This window comes from Salmo salar, chromosome 27 (genome assembly GCF_965601325.2).
Source record: "Salmo salar chromosome 27, fSalSal1, whole genome shotgun sequence".
Lineage (NCBI taxonomy): Eukaryota > Metazoa > Chordata > Actinopteri > Salmoniformes > Salmonidae > Salmo > Salmo salar.
Window position 1 is genome coordinate 46115001 of NC_138317.1, and position 20564 is coordinate 46135564.

Consider the following 20564-nt stretch of genomic DNA (forward strand, 5'->3'; position numbering starts at 1 on the left):
CACACACACACACACACACACACACACACACACACACACACACACACACACACACACACACACACACACACACACACACACACACACACACACACACACACACACACACACACACACACACACACACACACACACACACACCTCTCCTGTCTACGACATCCTGGGAGGTGAAGGCATAACAGTCCTGGATTAACACTGCCAAATGGAACAATAGCATTTTGGAGGGGAGGGATGGGATAGGGAGATAGAGTGTCATAAATACACAACGTTACATCATGATGCTCTTTGGCTGTATAAGAGACCCGCCTCTGACGTCAGACAGACTGTGATTGGCAGGGTCACTCCGACGGAAGACCGTGATTGGAAGGGTCACTCCGACGGAAGACCGTGATTGGAAGGGTCACTCCGACGGAAGACTGTGATCAGACGCTCTCTCCGCACACAGCATCGTCCCTGGCCAATTACATTTTCTGAGGTGAGTCTCTAAAAGCACAGGGTCTGTGTCCCAAATGGCACCCTATTCCCTATATAGTTCTGACCAGTTCCCATAGGGCTCTATAGGAAATAGGGTGCCATTTGGGACACAGATAGGGTCTCAGCCACCTGGCTAACTAACTAGCCTCAAACCCAACCAGCAGTAAAAACATCCTCTAACTAGTCTCAGCCCAACCAGCAGTAAAACATCCTCTAACTAGCCTCAAACCCAGCCAGCTGTAAAACATCCTCTAACTAGTCTCAGCCCAACCAGCAGTAAAAACATCCTCTAACTAGTCTCAGCCCAACCAGCAGTAAAACATCCTCTAACTAGCCTCAAACCCAGCTGTAAAAACATCCTCTAACTAGCCTCAAACCCAGCCAGCAGTAAAAACATCCTCTAACTAGTCTCAGCCCAACCAGCAGTAAAACATCCTCTAACTAGTCTCAGCCCAACCAGCAGTAAAACATCCTCTAACTAGTCTCAGCCCAACCAGCAGTAAAACATCCTCTAACTAGTCTCAGCCCAACCAGCAGTAAAACATCCTCTAACTAGTCTCAGCCCAACCAGCAGTAAAACATCCTCTAACTAGTCTCAGCCCAACCAGCAGTAAAACATCCTCTAACTAGTCTCAGCCCAACCAGCAGTAAAACATCCTCTAACTAGTCTCAGCCCAACCAGCAGTAAAACATCCTCTAACTAGTCTCAGCCCAACCAGCAGTAAAACATCCTCTAACTAGTCTCAGCCCAACCAGCAGTAAAACATCCTCTAACTAGTCTCAGCCCAACCAGCAGTAAAACATCCTCTAACTAGTCTCAGCCCAACCAGCAGTAAAACATCCTCTAACTAGTCTCAGCCCAACCAGCAGTAAAACATCCTCTAACTAGTCTCAGCCCAACCAGCAGTAAAACATCCTCTAACTAGTCTCAGCCCAACCAGCAGTAAAACATCCTCTAACTAGTCTCAGCCCAACCAGCAGTAAAACATTCTCTAACTAGTCTCAGCCCAACCAGCAGTAAAACATCCTCTAACTAGTCTCAGCCCAACCAGCAGTAAAACATCCTCTAACTAGTCTCAGCCCAACCAGCAGTAAAACATCCTCTAACTAGCCTCAAACCCAACCAGCAGTAAAACATCCTCTAACTAGTCTCAGCCCAACCAGCAGTAAAAACATCCTCTTACTAATCTCAGCCCAACCAGCAGTAAAAACATCCTCTAACTAGTCTTAGCCCAGCCAGCAGAAAAAACATCCTCTAACTAGCCTCAAACCCAGCCAGCGGTAAAAACATCCTCTAACTAGTCTCAGCCCAGCCAGCAGTAAAAACATCCTCTAACTAGCCTCAAACCCAACCAGCAGTAAAAACATCCTCTAACTAGTCTCAGCCCAACCAGCAGTAAAAACATCCTCTAACTAGTCTCAGCCCAACCAGCAGTAAAAACATCCTCTAACTAGTCTCAGCCCAACCAGCAGTAAAAACATCCTCTAACTAGTCTCAAACTCAGCCAGCAGTAAAAACATCCTCTAACTAGCCTCAAACCCAGCCAGCAGTAAAAACATCCTCTAACTAGTCTCTGCCCAGCAGTAAAAACATCCTCTAACTAGTCTCAGCCCAGCCAGCAGTAAAAACATCATCTAACTAGCCTCAAACCCAGCCAGCAGTAAAAACATCCTCTAACTAGTCTCTGCCCAGCAGTAAAAACATCCTCTAACTAGTCTCAAACCCAGCTGTAAAAACATCCTCTAACTAGTCTCTGCCCAGCAGTAAAAACATCCTCTAACTAGTCTCTGCCCAGCAGTAAAAACATCCTCTAACTAGTCTCAAACCCAGCTGTAAAAACATCCTCTAACTAGTCTCTGCCCAGCAGTAAAAACATCCTCTAACTAGCCTTAAACCCAGTCAGCAGTAAAAACATCCTCTAACTAGTCTCTGCCGGTGAAGCATGGTGGTGGCGGCATCATGCTGTGGGGATGTTTTTCAGTGGCAGGGACTGGGAGACTAGTCAGGATCGAGGGAAAGATGAACAGAGCAAAGTACAGACAGACAACGAAGGAGTGGCTTTGGGACAAGTCTCTGAGTGGCCCAGCCAGAGCCCGAGACTTGAACCCATTCGAACATCTCTGGAGAGACCTGAAAATAGCTGTGCAGCGACACTCCCCATCCAACCTGACAGACCTTGAGAGGATCTGCAGAGAAGAATGGAAGAATCTCCACAAATGCAGGTGTGCCAAACTTGTAGCGTCATACCCAAGAAGACTTGAGGCTGTAATCGCTGCCAAAGGTGCTTCAACAAAGTACTGAGTAAATGGTTTGAATATTTATGTGAATGCGATATTTCCATGTTTTTCTTTATACATAGATTTGCAAAACAAAACGTTTTTTTTTTTTCTTTTTGATTATGAGTTATTGATGAGGGGAAACAAACCATTTAATCCATTTTAGAATAAGGCTGTAACGTAACAAAATGGGGAAAAAGTCAAAGGGGTCTGAATACTTTCTGAACGCACTGTATTCTCTACCAGCTACTGAATACCTCTGCTGTCACAGGCTTTCACAGTGTAAACCAAACCTGGGAACCCATGCTACACCGAATGAAATCTTCATACATCAGTGTTTAGCCAAACAGGGAACATGTCTGTTTTCTCTAGGCGTACCGTAATATTAAATGTAAATCCAAGCCCTGAGGGAAATAGTGAATGACTTAGCTGGTATTTCTGTGGCTATATGGGTCCATAGGGAAAAAAAGCTCACTAGTTGTTATTAATGAACAGATTTGGCTTGAAGCTAAGAGCTCGGGAGGAACATGAATTATCCGCCTGAATTTTCTGGAGTTGAATTTTAAGCAGCAAAGCATTACAGAAACAATAGCATTAGCTTTTCCATAGAGGTATATAATGTATACCGTATTCCAGAGTCTGAATGTGAGGTGCGATACACCACAAGTATAATGTATGATCCAAAAACCAAAAGTAAAAGCTCAACAACTTCCAACTTCACTTCAAATCACCCATTAAATGTTGACGTTAAACATGAATTGATCGTCATCTGGCAGGCAGCCTCTGAAGCGTGTCAAAATAACAGATATGACGATCTAACCTCTAAACATTATTCGTGTGTCTAATCTAATTATTAGTCTGAATGAGATAAACCAACGTAGACGTACGTAACAGAAACACCTTAAAACTAGATCCCCCTACATACATGACTAGAAGAAGAAACTGAGGGGGAGGTCAACCAATCATAAAGGTCCAAAAGAGGAAGTCGAGTCACATGCTCTCTTACAGCTCTCTTTTCATTGCCCCTGAAAATCGGGAACATCTGTTTTGTTGGAGACATGGCGGAGGCCAGAATGAGATGGAACCAGGCTCCCTCCATGGCAGAATGTGGAGAATCCCATGATGGATGCTCTGAGAGAAGTGCTGCCACTGTGGCCACTCTCAGACCCAGGTTTAAATTGGATTTGTTTTCTTTGCAATACTTTTTTTTCCCTGCGCTTGGTTGAGCTTGCCTGGCACAATGAAACCACTAGAAAATTATTGCCCATCTGACTCTTAATGTAGACTTAATCAAAAGCTTAATGTATTTAAAAAAAACTAAATTAATACTATACTGAACAAAAATATAAATGCAACATGCAACAATTTCAAAGATTTTACTGAGTTACAGTTCATATAAGAAAATCAGTCAATTGAAATAAATTAATAAGGCCCTAATCTGTAAGGAGATGAGAAGCAAATACAGGTAGTGAACATTTAGGCAGCAGGTAGCCTAGTGGTTAGAGCGTTGGGCCAGTAACTGAAAGGTTGCTGGATTGAATCCCTGAGCTGACAAGTTAAAAATATGTTGTTCTGCCCCTGAACAACGCAGTTAACCCACTGTTCGCTGGTAGGCCGTCATTGTAAATAAAAATGTGTTCTTAATTGACTTCCCGAGTTCAATAAAAATTTATGAAAAACGGACAAGAAACAAACAAGGACAGTGTCTGGATAGGGGAAAACATACCAACATCAATGCTGACATGGGGAACAAACTGAGGAGCAGACAGATATAGAGGGGCAATCAACAATGTGAAGGAGTCCAATGAGTGCTGATGTATGTAATGATGGTGACAGGTGTGTGCAATGAAGGGCAGCCTGATGCCCTCGAGCGCCAGAGAGGGGAAGCGGGAGCAGGTGTGACACTAATCTATGGATTTCATATGACTGGGAATACACTGCGACTAAATAAATGATTTTAAAAGACAATTGATGCATGGATGACTCATAGTGAAGACTGGGTTCGTGCAGATAACCAACAATTTACGACGTTTGGAATGAGACCGGCGTTAGGTAAACTAACACATCATTAATCAGAGGACTCAGAGATCATATATTATAATATCTGAAAGTTATATTAGGAAAATTATAACGTTGTAATCTGAATATTTTCCTTGGTGCCGCGATCCTCCTAGTTAATTACAGATTAATCAGTTTAATCATGTATTAATTATTACAGAGAGTTATTTGATAAACATGTCTTCAGTTTTAATGATGCCAAAGACACGACACACCCGTGGTGAGGTCTATTCAATGCTGGTCTGACTAAACTCAATCCACGCTTCAAGAATGTTTGGATCACGCGGACTGGGATATGTTCCGGGTAGCTTCAGAAAATAATATCGACACATATACCGATACGGTGAATGAGTCAAATCAGGAAGTGTATAGGAGATGTTGTACCCACTGTGACTATTAAAACCTACCCTAACCAGAAACAGTGGATAGATGGGAGCATTCGGGAAAAACCTAAAGCACGAACCACCACATTTAACCAGGGCAAGAAGACTGAGAATATGGAAGAATACAAACAGTGTAGTTATTCACTCCACAAAGCAATCAAAAAGCTAACGTTTAAGTTCCTTGCTCAGAACATGAGAAAATATGATACCGATTAATCGGCCTATTTTTTTATATATATATTTGTAATAATGACAATTACAACAATACTGAATGAACACTTATTTTTACATTGTAGTCATTTAGCAGACGCTCTTATCCAGAGCGACTTACAGTAGTGAATGCATACATTTCATAACATTTCATACATTTTTTTCTGTGCTGGCCCCCCGTGGGAATTGAACCCACAACCCTGGCGTTGCAAACACCATGCTCTACCAACACCATGCTCTACCAACTGAGCTACTTAATATAATACATCAAAATCAACTTAGTCTCAAATAAATAATGAAATGTTCAATTTGGTTTAAATAATGCAAAAACCAAGTGTTGGAGAAGAAAGTAAAAGTGCAATATGTGTCAAAAGCTAAACGTTTAACCTGTTGGGGCTAGGGGGCAGTATTTTCACGGCTGGATAAAAAAACGTACCCGATTTAATCTGGTTACTAATCCTACCCAGTAACTAGAATATGCATATACTTATTATATATGGATAGAAAACACCCTAAAGTTTCTAAAACTGTTTGAATGGTGTCTGTGAGTATAACAGAACTCATTTGGCAGGCAAAACCCTGAGACATTTTCTGACAGGAAGTGGATACCTGATGTGTTGAATTACCTTTAAGCCTATGCCATTGAAACACACAGGGGTTGATTAATGTTTTGGCACTTCCTATTGCTTCCACTAGATGTCACCAGCCTTTACAAAGTGTTTTGAGTCTTTTACTGTGAGATCTGACCGAACAAGAGCCATGGAACGGTGATGGCCGATTAGACTCTGGCGCGCGAGTTCATGTTGGGTACCCTCGTTCCAATACGTTATAAAAGAGAATGCATTCGTCCACCTTGAATATTATTCATGTTCTGGTTAAAAAAGGCACTAATGATTTATGCTATACAACGTTTGACATGTTTGAACGAACGTAAATATATTTTTTCCCCTCGTTCATGACGAGAAGTCCGGCTGGCTTAGATCATGTTCTAACAACACGGAGCTTTTTGGATATAAATGATGAGCTTTTTTGAACAAAACTACATTCGTTATGGACCTGGGATTCCTGGAAGTGACATCTGATGAAGAGAATCAAAGGTAATGGATTATTTACATAGTATTTTCGATTTTAGATCTCTCCAACATGGCCGTTTGTCTGTATCGCAAAGCATATTTTTCTGGGCGCAGTGCTCAGATTATTGCAAAGTGTGATTTCCCAGTAAGGTTATTTTTAAATCTGGCAAGTTGATTGCGTTCAAGAGATGTAAATCTATAATTCTTTAAATGACAATATAATATTTTACCAATGTTTTCTAATTTTAATTATTTAATTTGTGGTGCTGACTTGACTGCCGGTTATTGGAGGGAAACGATTTCCTCAACATCAATGCCATAGTAAAACGCTGTTTTTGGATATAAATATGAACTTGATAGAACTAAAAATGCATGCATTGTCTAACATAATGTCCTAGGAGTGTCATCTGATGGAGATTGTAAAAGGTTAGTGCATCATTTTAGCTGGTTTTATGGTTTTGGTGACGCCTGTCTTTGAATTGACAAAACATTACACACAGCTATTGTCAATGTACTCTCCTAACATAATCTAACTTTATGCTTTCGCCGTAAAACCTTTTTGAAATCGGACAAAGGGGTTTAATCCGGCCCGCGAGATGATTTTGTAAAGTATAGAAATGAGCTGCAATTTTTCAATAAAAGAAACTGCTGTTCCAATTGCGTCCACTGGATGGCGCAATAGCAATTGTGTTAAGCAAGCAAACTGTTTATACCGGAGCAGAGCAAGTAGGTCAAGCAAGTGCAGCCAGTCCGGATGAGCTACTTTGTTTTGCCCGCGATATTTATTACGGCTTCTACTTTTAACATTATGTGCGTTGGCACCCTGATTGCCCCAATATGTCTCTGTCAAAAAAGAGAAAAGTGGACGCAGAGTGCAGAGTGTTCCAAGAAAAATGGTCATCCTCCTATTTATTCACGGAATTGAATGGGAAAGCTGTATGTTTGGTGTGTTCACAGCATGTTGCAGTGCTGAAAGAGTATAACCTTCTTCGCCACTACGTGAGTCTTCATGCCGACAAATATGACAACTTTCAAGGACAGCGGAGAAGAGAGAAGGTGAATGAACTGTTGGCGGGTCTGAAGAAACAGCAGTCTGTGTTTACTCACAGCCGAGACATCAGTGACGCTGCAGTGAAAGCTAGCTACCTCATTGCTAATGAAATCGCAGTGGCTTCAAAACCATTTAGTGAGGGTGAATTTGTAAAAACATGCATGATGAAGGCAGCGGAGATTGTGTGCCCTGAAAAGCGCCAGGCTTTTGCAAATATCAGCCTGACAAGAAACACAGTTGCAGACAGGATTTCCGATCTTTCAGTGGATTTGGACAGCCAGTTGAAGCAAAAAGTAAAGTCATTTATTGTTTTTTCAGTTGCAATTGATGAAAGCACGGACATTACAGATGTTACACACAACTGGCCATTTTCATCCGCGGAGTTGATGACACATTGACCGTCACCGAGGAGTTCGTGGAGTTGGTGCCGATGACAGATACAACGACAGCAGCTGATATTTTCACCGCACTCGTCGGCGCGCTGGACAGGGTCGGAGTGGACTGGTCCCGCGCTGTCAGCCTGGCTACAGATGGTGCGCTGTCAGCCTGGCTACAGATGGTGCGCTGTCAGCCTGGCTACAGATGGTGCGCTGTCAGCCTGGCTACAGATGGTGCGCTGTCAGCCTGGCTACAGATGGTGCGCTGTCAGCCTGGCTACAGATGGTGCGCTGTCAGCCTGGCTACAGATGGTGCGCTGTCAGCCTGGCTACAGATGGTTCGCCCTCAATGATCGGGAAAAAAGCAGGCGTTGTGACAAAGTTAAGAGAGAAAGTGCAATCTGCAAATGGAGGACGTGATTTTTTGGACTTTTCACTGTATTTTGCACCAGGAGGCTTTGTGTTGCAAGTCATTAAAGATGGATAACGTCATGAAGGTGGTCATCCAAACTGTTAATTTCATCCGATCCAGAAGCCTGAATCACCGTCAGTTTGACAGCCTTCTCAGAGAGAAAGACCACATCTATGGCCCGCCATACCACACTGAGGTAAGATGGTTAAGCCGAACAGTTCATGGAAGAAAAGGGCAAACCAGTGTTAGAATTTCATTCCGCAGAATGGATGCAGGACCTTGCATTTATGGTGGATGTTACAGAGCACCTGAATAACTTGAACAAACAGCTGCAAGGGCGCAACAAAGTCGTCACGCAGTATTATGACAGCATACGTTCTTTCAAGTTGAAGCTGTCATTGTGGGAGACGCAACTCGTCGGTGGTGATGCAGCTCACTTCCCCTGTCTGAAAAATGTGTGCGCGACCCAACATGTGGCAGACATGAAGCGGTTCAAAGATAAACTAACGGGACTGTTACGGGAGTTTGAGCAACGCTTTCAGATTTTTGGTGAACTGGAGAAAGACTTCAACGTTTTTTTTGCTCGCCATTCACCGTGAATCCCTCTGATCTACCCGTCAGCATCCAACTTGAAATAATAGACTTGCAGTGTGACTCGGATATGAAGGGCAAATTTGCCGCAGCTGGCTTGGACACATTTTTATCAGAATCTCTTGCCAGGTTACCCCAACTTGACAGCCCTCGCTGCAAAACTGTTGTGCATGTTTGGAACCACATATCTTTGTGAGCAAGTTTTCTCTGTAATGAGCATAAATAAAACAAAGCTGCGCTCAAGGCTCACGCACAAGCACTTGAATCACATCCTGAAGTTGGCTGCCACTCAGGATGTGAGAGCCTGATATTGATGCGCTGGTGAAAGCTAAAAGATGCCAGGTATCAGGAGTCAAATAAACTATGCGACCCCACTTAAAGTGCTGCATGAGACACCCTGATATAGTTCTGTGATCTGTGATATGCTTCTGTGAATCACTGAGGCATTGTGTGTTTGTGTGTTCTTTAGAATTTTCAAATAAACTTGAGGTGTTTTATGATTAATAGTGATGTTGTGCTTGTACTATTGTGGACACACTGTCCTCAGGCTCCAGCTTTATGTTTTATGTTGATCGTATTAAAACAAAAGAAAACAATCTGAAGTTGTTGTTTTTAAGTGATATATATATATACCATGATTTTACCGGTCCGGCCCACTTGGGAATAGATTTTCCTCCATGTGGCCCCTGAGCTAAAATGAGTTTGACACCCCTGCTCTATACCATTTGTATTTCACATACCTTTGACTATTGGATGTTCTAATAGGTACTTTAGTATTGCCAGCCTAATCTCGGGAGTTGATAGGCTTGAAGTCATAAACAGCGTAACGCTTGAAGCACAGCGAAGAGCTGCTGGCAAATGCACGAAAGTGCTGTTTGAATGAATGCTCACGAGCATGATGCTGCCTACCACCGCTAAGTAATTTACATTTACATTTTAGTCATTTAGCAGACGCTCTTATCCAGAGCGACTTACAGTAGTGAATGCATACATTTCATTACATTTCATGCATTTTTTTTTTTTTAATTTTTTTTTTTGTACTGGCCCCCCGTAGGAATTGAACCCACAACCCTGGCGTTGCACACACCATGCTGGCGTTGCAAATACCATGCTCTACCAACTGAGCCACAGGGAAGGCCTGTGGCTCAGTTGGGTGACATTTCTGGTAAGTATGCAGATCATGGAAGAACTGGGACATTTTCAACTTCCAGGATTTATGTACAGATCCTTGCGACATGGGGCCGTGCATTATCATGCTGAAACATGAGGTGATGGAGGAGGATGAATGGCACGATCTCGTCATGGGCCTCAGGATCTCGTCACGGTTTCTCAATTACCATTGATAAAAAGCAACTGTTTTCGTTGTCCGTAGCTTATGCCTGCCCAAACCATAACCCCACCACCACCATGGGGCCCATACCATAACCCCACCTCCACCATGGGGCCCATACCATAACCCCACCGCCACCATGGGGCCCATACCATAACCCCACCTCCACCATGGGGCCCATACCATAACCCCACCTCCACCATGGGGCCCATACCATAACCCCACCACCACCATGGGGCCCATACCATAACCCCACCTCCACCATGGGGCCCATACCATAACCCCACCTCCACCATGGGGCCCATACCATAACCCCACCTCCACCATGGGGCCCATACCATAACCCCACCACCACCATGGGGCCCATACCATAACCCCACCTCCACCATGGGGCCCATACCATAACCCCACCGCCACCATGGGGCCCATACCATAACCCCACCTCCACCATGGGGCCCATACCATAACCCCACCTCCACCATGGGGCCCATACCATAACCCCACCTCCACCATGGGGCCCATACCATAACCCCACCTCCACCATGGGGCCCATACCATAACCCCACCTCCACCATGGGGCCCATACCATAACCCCACCTCCACCATGGGCCCCATACCATAACCCCAGCGCCACCATGGGGCCCATACCATAACCCCACCTCCACCATGGGGCCCATACCATAACCCCACCTCCACCATGGGCCCCATACCATAACCCCACCTCCACCATGGGGCCCATACCATAACCCCACCTCCACCATGGGGCCCATACCATAACCCCACCTCCACCATGGAGCACTCTGTTCACAACGTTGACATTAGCAAACCGCTGACGTTGGAGGCAGCTTCTGGCAGAGAATTGAAGATTCAATTCTCTGGCGACAGCTCTGGTGGACATTCCTGCAGTCAGCATGCCAATTGCACGCTCCCTCAAAACTTCAGACATCTGTGGTATTCTGTTGTTTGACAAAGCTTTTCATTTTAGAGTGGCCTTTGATTGTCCCCAGCACAAGGTGCACCTGTGTAATGATCATGCTGTTTAATTAGCTTCTTGATATGCCACAGCTGTCAGGTGGATGGATTATCTTGGCAAAGGAGAAATGCTCACTAACAGGGATGGAAACAAACATTTGACAGAAATAATCTTTTTTTGTGTGCGTATGGAACATTTCTGGGCTCTTTAGATGTAGCGTTTCTGTTACTTGTTCAGTGTATTTGAACCCATCCAGGTCCGTGGTGGCCAGCTGCATCTCTCAGTGCCAGTGACACAGGGTCTAGGTAGCCGTGGGCTGGCGTCACTTAAAATTATCCTCAGATGACAATAGGTCATAGGTTCGGCACGATACGATGCACTGATTTGACCCTCTGGTTGTTTGTGTGACGCTGCTGCATAAACTATGGCCATCATCATGTGATATACAGTATGTATTCTAAACAGCATTTAAATATGTGACCGATCGGCTCAAATCGGTCTTATATAGCAACATTTGAAATGTTTTTTTTTTTTGTAAACTCACTTTTGGGAAAATGGCCTTTGATTGTTTTGATACTACTACTGGAGAGCTCTTCTTTGTCTACCCCCATTTAGCATTGTTCAAACCCTGTTAAGCTTTAGCCCCACCCATCTCTTCAAAACTTCTTAGGGCTAGAGGTCCCACTAGCGGGAACAACTTCCGGTGAAACTGGAGGGCGCGCAATTAAAATAAATAATCATAAATATTATGGATTTTAAACATTTATGTACATATAAGTGTTTAATATCGGTTGAAAGCTTACATTCTTGTTAATCTGACTGCGCTGTCCGATTTACAGTAGGTATTACAGCGAAAACGTGCCATGAGATTGTTTGAGGACGGCGCCCCACATCAAAATATTTTTCCACAAGGCACAGCTTTCATACATTCACAAATAACGATTAAATATTCACTTACTTTTTGAAAATCTTTCTTTGATTTGTCATCCAAAGGGTCCCAGCTCTCACAGGTAGTGTTGTTTTGTTAGATAAAATCCTTCTTTATCTTTTTTTTTTTCTCCCCAAAATGTCTGTTTACTTAGTGCCGTCTATTTGAGTAATCCACTCGTTCAACATGCAGAGAAAGGAATCCGAAAATCTACCCCTAAACTTTGTTTCAACAAGTCAAAATACGTTTCTATTTACTCTTCAGATACCCTAAAATGTAATTAGACGAGAAAACTAAACTCTGAAATCGGAGTAAATGGCCAGACAGAATTTACAAACACACCCGAAATGTTTACTTGCATAGTAGAGTCTTTTGTTAAGACATGTAGCTATCTAGCTAACTAAACAATGAACCTTAATCCCAACTCATGACATTACTACCCTGCATGAATCTGCAGGTAGCTAACCAACCAGGTTCAATGTTAGCTAGCTAACATTAGGTTATAGCTAACCAAACAAATGGCTCTGAGATACGAATAATAAGATCATACACGTAACGTTAGCTAGCGAGCCAGCCAGCTAACGTTATCTAGCTAGCTAAGAGAACACTTTAACTTGAAATTAAACCACTTTCGGTCAAAATTAGAAATGTGTAATATTTGAAAATAGCTAGCTGGACTATCTTACCCATATACATCATTCATCGATGGAAGCATCTCCTGTCTCATGCCATGCCCTAGTTTGATGATGTAATCCAGACTGGTGTTTTCTCCATCGCCTCTAGCACTGAGATGCCGTGCCTTAGACCGCTGTCATACAGCCTGGAAACGAACCAGGGTCTGTAGTGACGCCTCTAGCACTGAGATGCAGTGCCTTAGACCGCTGTGATACAGCCTGGAACCGAACCAGGGTCTGTAGTGACGCCTCTAGCACTGAGATGCAGTGCCTTAGACCGCTGTGATACAGCCTGGAATGGAACCAGGGTCTGTAGTGACGCCTCTAGCACTGAGATGCAGGGCCTTAGACCACTGAACCAGGGTCTGTAGTGACGCCTCTAGCACTGAGATGCAGTGCCTTAGACCGCTGAACCAGGGTCTGTAGTGACGCCTCTAGCACTGAGATGCAGGGCCTTAGACCGCTGAACCAGGGTCTGTAGTGACGCCTCTAGCACTGAGATGCAGTGCCTTAGACCGCTGAACCAGGGTCTGTAGTGACGCCTCTAGCACTGAGATGCAGGGCCTTAGACCGCTGCGCCACTCGGGAGCCCAGATGGAATACAAGTTTGTTAATAAGCCACATGAAAGTTCACATGTTCCAGAAAGCATTTCTGCCAAAAAGACGCAGTTACATATTTTTTTTTAAATTTACGGTCAAATGGCTCGCCTGTGAAGTAGTGACCCCCATCTATCCTCAGAGCTTGTGCTGCTAGGTGACCTAAACTGGGACATGCTTAACACCCCGGCCATCCTACAATCTAAACTTGATGCCCTCAAATTATCAATGAACCCACCAGGTACAACCCTAAATCCGTAAACACGGGCACCCTCATAGATATCAACCTAACTAACTTGCCCTCCAAATACACCTCTGCTGTCTTCACCCAGGATCTCAGCGATCACTGCCTCATTGCCTGCATCCGTAATGGATCTGCGACCAAACGACCTCCACTCATCACTGTCAAACGCTCCCTAAAACACTTCAGCGAGCAGGCCTTTCTAATCGACCTGGCCCTGGTATCCTGGAAGGATATTGACCTCATCCCATCAGTAGAGGATGCCTGGTTATTCTTTAAAAATGCCTTCCTCACCATCTTAAATAAGCATGTCCCATTAAATTTTTTTTTTACCAGGAACAGATATAGCACTTGGTTCTCTCCAGACCTGACTGCCCTTAACCAACACAAAAACATCCTGTGGCGTTCTGCATTCACATCGAATAGCCCCTGTGATATGCAACTTTTCAGGGAAGTTAGGAACAAATATACGCAGGCAGTTAGGAAAGCTAAAGCTAGCTTTTTCAAGCATAAATTTGCTTCCTGCAACACAAATTAAAAAAAGTTCTGGGACATTGTAAAGTCCATGGACAATAAGAGCACCTCCTCCCAGCTGCCCACTGCTCTGAGGCTAGGAAACACTGTTACCACCGATAAATCCACTATAATTGAGAATTTCAATAAGCATTTTTCTACGGCTGGCCATGCTTTCCACCTGGCTACCCCTACCCCGGTCAACAGCCTTGCCCACAGCTACTCGCCCAAACCTTCCCCACTTCTCCTTCACCCAAATCCAGATAGCTGATGTTCTGAAAGAGCTGCAAAATCTGGACCGCTACAAATCAGCCGGGCTAGACAATCTGGACCCTTTCTTTCTAAAATTATCTGCCGAAATTGTTGCAAACCCTATTACTAGCCTGTTCAACCTCTCTTTCATATCGTCTGAGATTCCTAAAGATTGGAAAGCAGCTGCTGTCATCGCCCTCTTCAAAGGAGGGGACACTCTTGACCCAAACCGCTACAGACCTATATCTATCCTACCCTGTCTTTCTAAGGTCTTCGAAAGCCAAGTTAACAAACAGATTATCTACCATTTCGAATCCCACCATACCTTCTCCGCTATGCAATCTGGTTTCAGAGCTGGTCATGGGTGCACCTCAGCCACGCTCAAGGTCCTAAACGATATCATAACCGCCATCGATAAAAGACATTACTGTGCAGCCGTATTCATCGACCTGGCCAAGGCTTTCGACTCTGTCAATCACAACATTCTTATTGGCAGACTCAACAGCCTTGGTTTCTCAAATGACTGCCTCGCCTGGTTCACCAACTACTTCTCAGATAGAGTTCAGTGTGTCAAATTGGAGGGCCTGTTGTCTGGACCTCTGGCAGTCTCTATGGGGGAGCGACTGGGTACAATTCTCGGGCCGACTCTCTTCTCTGTATACATCAATGATGTTGCTCTTGCTGCTGGTGATTCCTGGATCCACCTCTACGCAGACGACACCATTCTGTATACTTCTGGCCCTTCTTTGGACACTGTGTTAACTAACCTCCAGACGAGCTTCAATGCCATACAACTCTCCTTCCGTGGCCTCCAACTGCTCTTAAATGCAAGTAAAACTAAATGCATGCTCTTAAACCGATCGCTGCCCGCACCTGCCCACCCGTCCAGCATCACTACCCTGGACGGTTCTGACCTAGAATATGTGGACAACTACAAATACCTAGGTGTCTGGTTAGACTGTAAACTCTCCTTCCAGACTCACATTAAACATCTCCAATCCAAAATTAAATCTAGAATCGGCTTCCTATTTTGCAACAAAGCATCCTTCACTCATGCTGCCAAACATACCCTCGTAAAACGAACTATCCTACCGATCCTCGACTTCGGCAATGTCATTTACAAAATAGCCTCCAACACTCTACTCAACAAATTGGATGCAGTCTATCACAGTGCCATTCGTTTTGTCACCAAAACCCCATATACTACCCACCACTGCGACCTGTACGCTCTCGTTGGCTGGCCTTCGCTTCATACTTGTCGCCAAACCCACTGGCTCCAGGTCATCTACAAGTCCCTGCTAGGTAAAGTCCCGCCTTATCTCAGCTCACTGGTCACCATAACAACACCCACCTGTAGCACGCGCTCCAGCAAGTATATCTTTCTGGTCACACCCAAAGCCAATTCCTCCTTTGGTTGTCTTTCCTTCCAGTTCTCTGCTGCCAATGACTGGAATGAACTGCAAAAAGTCTCTGAAGCTGGAGACTCATGTCTCCCTCACTAGCTTTAAGCACCAGCTGTCAGAGCAGCTCACAGATCACTGCACCTGTACACAGCCCATCTGTAAACAGCCCATCTATCTACCTACCTACCTCATACTGTATTTATTTATTTATCTTGCTCCTTTGCACCCCAGTATCTCTACTTGCACATTCATCTTCTGCACATCTACCAGTCCAGTGTTTAATTGCTATATTGTAATTATTTAGCCACCATGGCCTATTTATTGCCTTACCTCTCTTATCCTACCTCATTTGCACTCAATGTATATAGATTTTCCTATTGTATTATTGACTGTATGTTTGTTTTACTCCATGTGTAACTCTGTGTTGTTGTTTGTGTCGAACTGGTTTGCTTTATCTTGGCCAGGTCGCAATTGTAAATGAGAACTTGTTCTCAACTAGCCTACCTGGTTAAATAAAGGACTTGTTCTCAACTGGCCCACCTGGTTAAATAAAGGACTTGTTCTCAACTGGCCTACCTGGTTAAATAAAGGACTTGTTCTCAACTGGCCTACCTGGTTAAATAAAGGTAAAATAAATAAATCAATAAAATATGCCTAGTTCCCTGAAACGAGTCACATATATGTGAGAATATATGCTTGTAAACTGACTGCTGATGAGGTAGTCTTCAAAGGAAAAACATTTTAGGTCTCATAGGAAAGGCATTGGTCCTGTCTCTGAGGGATTTAGTCATTTCAACAGAGAAATAAGAACGACGGCCCTGTCTCTCTTCCCCATACTACCAGAGTATATATAACCAGAGGTTTTCAGTCTGAATGGTAGAGCTCCATAGAGGTCGTCCCCCCCCCCCCCCCCCCCCCCAATGTGGTCACCTGAGTGGTCTGCATCCTTTCATCCTGCAGCCAAACACACACAAATGCATGCATGCATACACACACGCACACGCACACACACACCCAAGTTCACACGTATGCACGTGCGCACTCACATACGTAAACACACACACACACACACGCACCCACACACACACACACACACAGCTCCACAGTGAACCTGGCTAGAGACATCAGACAGAATAGAGAATGGGCCTTAGACACATCAGAGATTGAGATAGTAGAGTTCATCTACCTGCTGAGCTGATGCTTTGCTTCTAAATTCTCTATTGGAGCAAATTGGGATTCCAGCTACAGAATTTCTCCAAACAAGGGACTAGAGAAATGTTGTAATATCTGGAGTGGTGTTTAAAGATGGCTGCTGGACTGGGACTCAGGGGGCTGGGACTCAGGGACTCAGGGACTCAGGGGGCTGGGACTCAGGGACTCAGGGGGCTGGGACTCAGGGACTCAGGGGGCTGGGACTCAGGGACTCCGGGACTCCGGGACTCAGGGGGCTGGGACTCAGGGGGCTGGGACTCAGGGACTCAGGGGGCTGGGACTCAGGGACTCAGGGGGCTGGGACTCAGGGACTCAGGGGGCTGGGACTCAGGGTCCCTGATGGGACAGGAGCTGAGAGGAGGGGGGGAGGAAGAAGGGAAGAAGAAGAAAGGAGAGGAGAGAAGAGGAGGAGGAGAGGAGAGGAGAGGAGAGGAGAGGAGAGGAGAGGAGAGGAGAGGAGAGGAGAGGAGAGGAAGAGAGGAGAGGAGAGGAGACGAGAGGAGAGAATTCTGTTCCATTCTCGCCCAGTTCTGAAGCATGACATGCCATCACCCAGGTGCTAGAACAAAAACCAGCACTGTGGCTGCCTGGGTTATCTGTTCTGATTCAGAACGCTGGGAGTGTTCTAAAAGTAGCCGCTGCTTCCCAGGGCATGGACAGAGCTGACCTTCGACCTACATTCAACCTACATTCAGACCAGATCTGGTGAGTCACACTGTTACTAATGACCCTAGAGGCATGCTACACAGAGCTAGCTAATCAGACTGCTAAAACACACATTACCCAGCATAGGGTAGGTAATATATAACACATTATGCTTGTATCCAAAGCAATTTACAGTCATGCATGAATACAAGCGCCACGCTCTACCAACTGAACCACACACAAAATACAACACACAAAACACAACACACAAAACACAACACACAAACCACAACACACAAACCACAACACAACACACAAACCACAACACAACACAAAACACACAACACAACACACAAACCACAACACACGCAAAACACGATACACAAAACACAACACACATAACACACACAAACACAACACAAAACACACAACACACGCAAAACACGATACACAAAACACAACACACACAACACACGCAAAACACAAACACAACACACACAAAACACAACACACACAAAACACAACACACACCCACACACACTAATTGCGTAGACACAGACATAAAGCAGAAGTCCCCTCAGAGGTTTGTCTGGATGGAGAGCACTCATCACAGACTGACTGACTGACTGACTGACTGACTGACTGACTGACTGACTGACTGACTGACTGACTGACTGACTGACTGACTGAAGAGAAGAAAATAGGGGAGAGGAGAGGAGAAGAGAGAAGAGAGTAGAACAGAGGAGAAGAGAAGAGAGGAGAAGGGAGAAGAAGAGAATTGGAGAACAGAGGAGAGGAGAGGAGAGGAGAGGAGAGGAGAGGAGAGGAGAGGAGAGGAGAGGAGAAGACTTGCCTCTCCTGACGGGTTTGCTCGGCCGTGGTCTCCATGGCACATTCCAGGGAGCTCTGCAGCGAGTGGAGCTGATTGGTTGTCTCTTTCAACAGGAAGCGGGTCACGAACTGCTCCAGGTGTGTGGCTTCCTGGTAGTCCTGAAGGAGAGAGGAACCAACCCTTAGAACCCCTAGACCCTAGAGGGCTTCCTGGTAGTCCTGGAGGAGAGAGGAACCAACCCTTAGAACCCCTAGACCCTAGAGGGCTTCCTGGTAGTCCTGGAGGAGAGAGGAACCAACCCTTAGAACCCCTAGACCCTAGAGGGCTTCCTGGTAGTCCTGGAGGAGAGAGGAACCAACCCTTAGAACCCCTAGACCCTAGAGGGCTTCCTGGTAGTCCTGGAGGAGAGAGGAACCAACCCTTAGAACCCCTAGACCCTAGAGGGCTTCCTGGTAGTCCTGGAGGAGAGAGGAACCAACCCTTAGAACCCCTAGACCCTAGAGGGCTTCCTGGTAGTCCTGGAGGAGAGAGGAACCAACCCTTAGAACCCATATCATCCCCTATTCTCTAAACCCTATCCCCTATCCTCTATCCCCTATCCCCTATCCTCTATCCCCTATCCTCTATCCCCTATCCTCTATCCTCTAACCCCTATCCTCTAACCCCTATCCCCTATCCTCTAAACCCTATCCCCTATCCTCTGTCCTCTATCCTCTAAGCCCTATCCTCTATCCCCTATCCTCTAAACCCTATCCCCTATCCTCTATCCTCTAAACCCTATCCTGTATCCTCTAAACCCTATCCCCTATCCTCTATCCTCTAAACCCTATCCTCTATCCTCTATCCTACATCCTCTAAACCCTATCCTGTATCCTCTAAACCCTATCCCCTATCCCCTATCCTCTAAACCCTATCCCCTATCCTCTAAACCCTATCCCCTATCCTCTAAACCCTATCCCCTATCCTCTAAACCCTATCCCCTATCCTCTAAACCCTATCCCCTATCTCCTATCCTCTATCCCATGTACCCTAACCCCTCTCCTCTAAACCCTATCCCCTATCCTCTATCCCCTATCCCTTATCCTCTAAACCCTATCCTCTATCCTCTAAACCCTATCCTCTAAACCCTATCCTCTATCCTCTATCCTCTAAACCCTATCCTCTATACCCTATGCCCTATCCTCTATCCCCTAACCCCTATCCCCTATCCTTAACCTCTATCCCCTATCCTCTAAACCCTATCCTCTAAACCCTATCCCCTATCCTCTATCCCCCATCCTCTAAACCCTATCCCCTATCCTCTATCCCCTATCCTTTAAACCCTATCCTCTATCCCCTATCCTTAACCTCTATCCCCTATCCTCTATCCTCTAAACCCTATCCCCTATCCTCTATCCTCTATCCCCTATCCTCTATCATCTAAACCCTATCCCCTATCCTCTATCCTCTAAACCCTATCCCCTATCCTCTAAACCCTATCCCCTATCCTCTATCCTCTATCCCCTGTCCCCTCTCCTCTAAACCCTATCCCCTATCCCCTATCCCCTATCCTCTATCCCCTATCCTCTATCCCCTATCCTCTAAACCTTATCCCCTATCCTCTATCCTCTATCCTCTAAACCATATCCCCTATCCTCTATCCTCTATCCCCTAAACCATATCCCCTATCCTCTATCCTCTATCCCCTATCCCCTATCCTCTATCCCCGATCCTCTATCCTCTATCCTCTATCCTCTATCCCCTATCCTCTATCCTCTATCCCCTATCCCCTATCCCCTATCCCCTATCCTCTATCCTCTAAACCCTATCCACTATCCTCTATCCTCTATCCTCTAAACCCTATCCCCTATCCTCTAAACACTATCCTCTATCCCCTAACCCCTATCCTCTAAACCCTATCCCTTATCCCCTATCCTCTAAACCCTATCCTCTATCCCCTAACCCCTATCCCCTATGCCCTATCCTCTAAACCCTATCCCTTACCCCTACCCTCTAAACCCTATCATCTAAACCCTATCCTCTAAACCCTATCCCCTATCCTCTAAACCATATCCTCTA

The 20564-nt window shown here is 45.2% G+C and overlaps 1 protein-coding gene across 1 annotated transcript in view; it reads right to left on the minus strand.

Annotated features, from left to right (window-relative positions):
* Positions 1 to 20564, minus strand: part of necab1 (N-terminal EF-hand calcium binding protein 1) — an 86961-nt gene that overhangs the window by 28705 nt on the left and 37692 nt on the right. The window contains exon 6 of the mRNA XM_045709760.2: positions 18528 to 18664. Within this exon, the coding sequence (XP_045565716.2) occupies positions 18528 to 18664 (137 nt within the window). The remainder of the gene's footprint in view (positions 1 to 18527; positions 18665 to 20564) is intronic.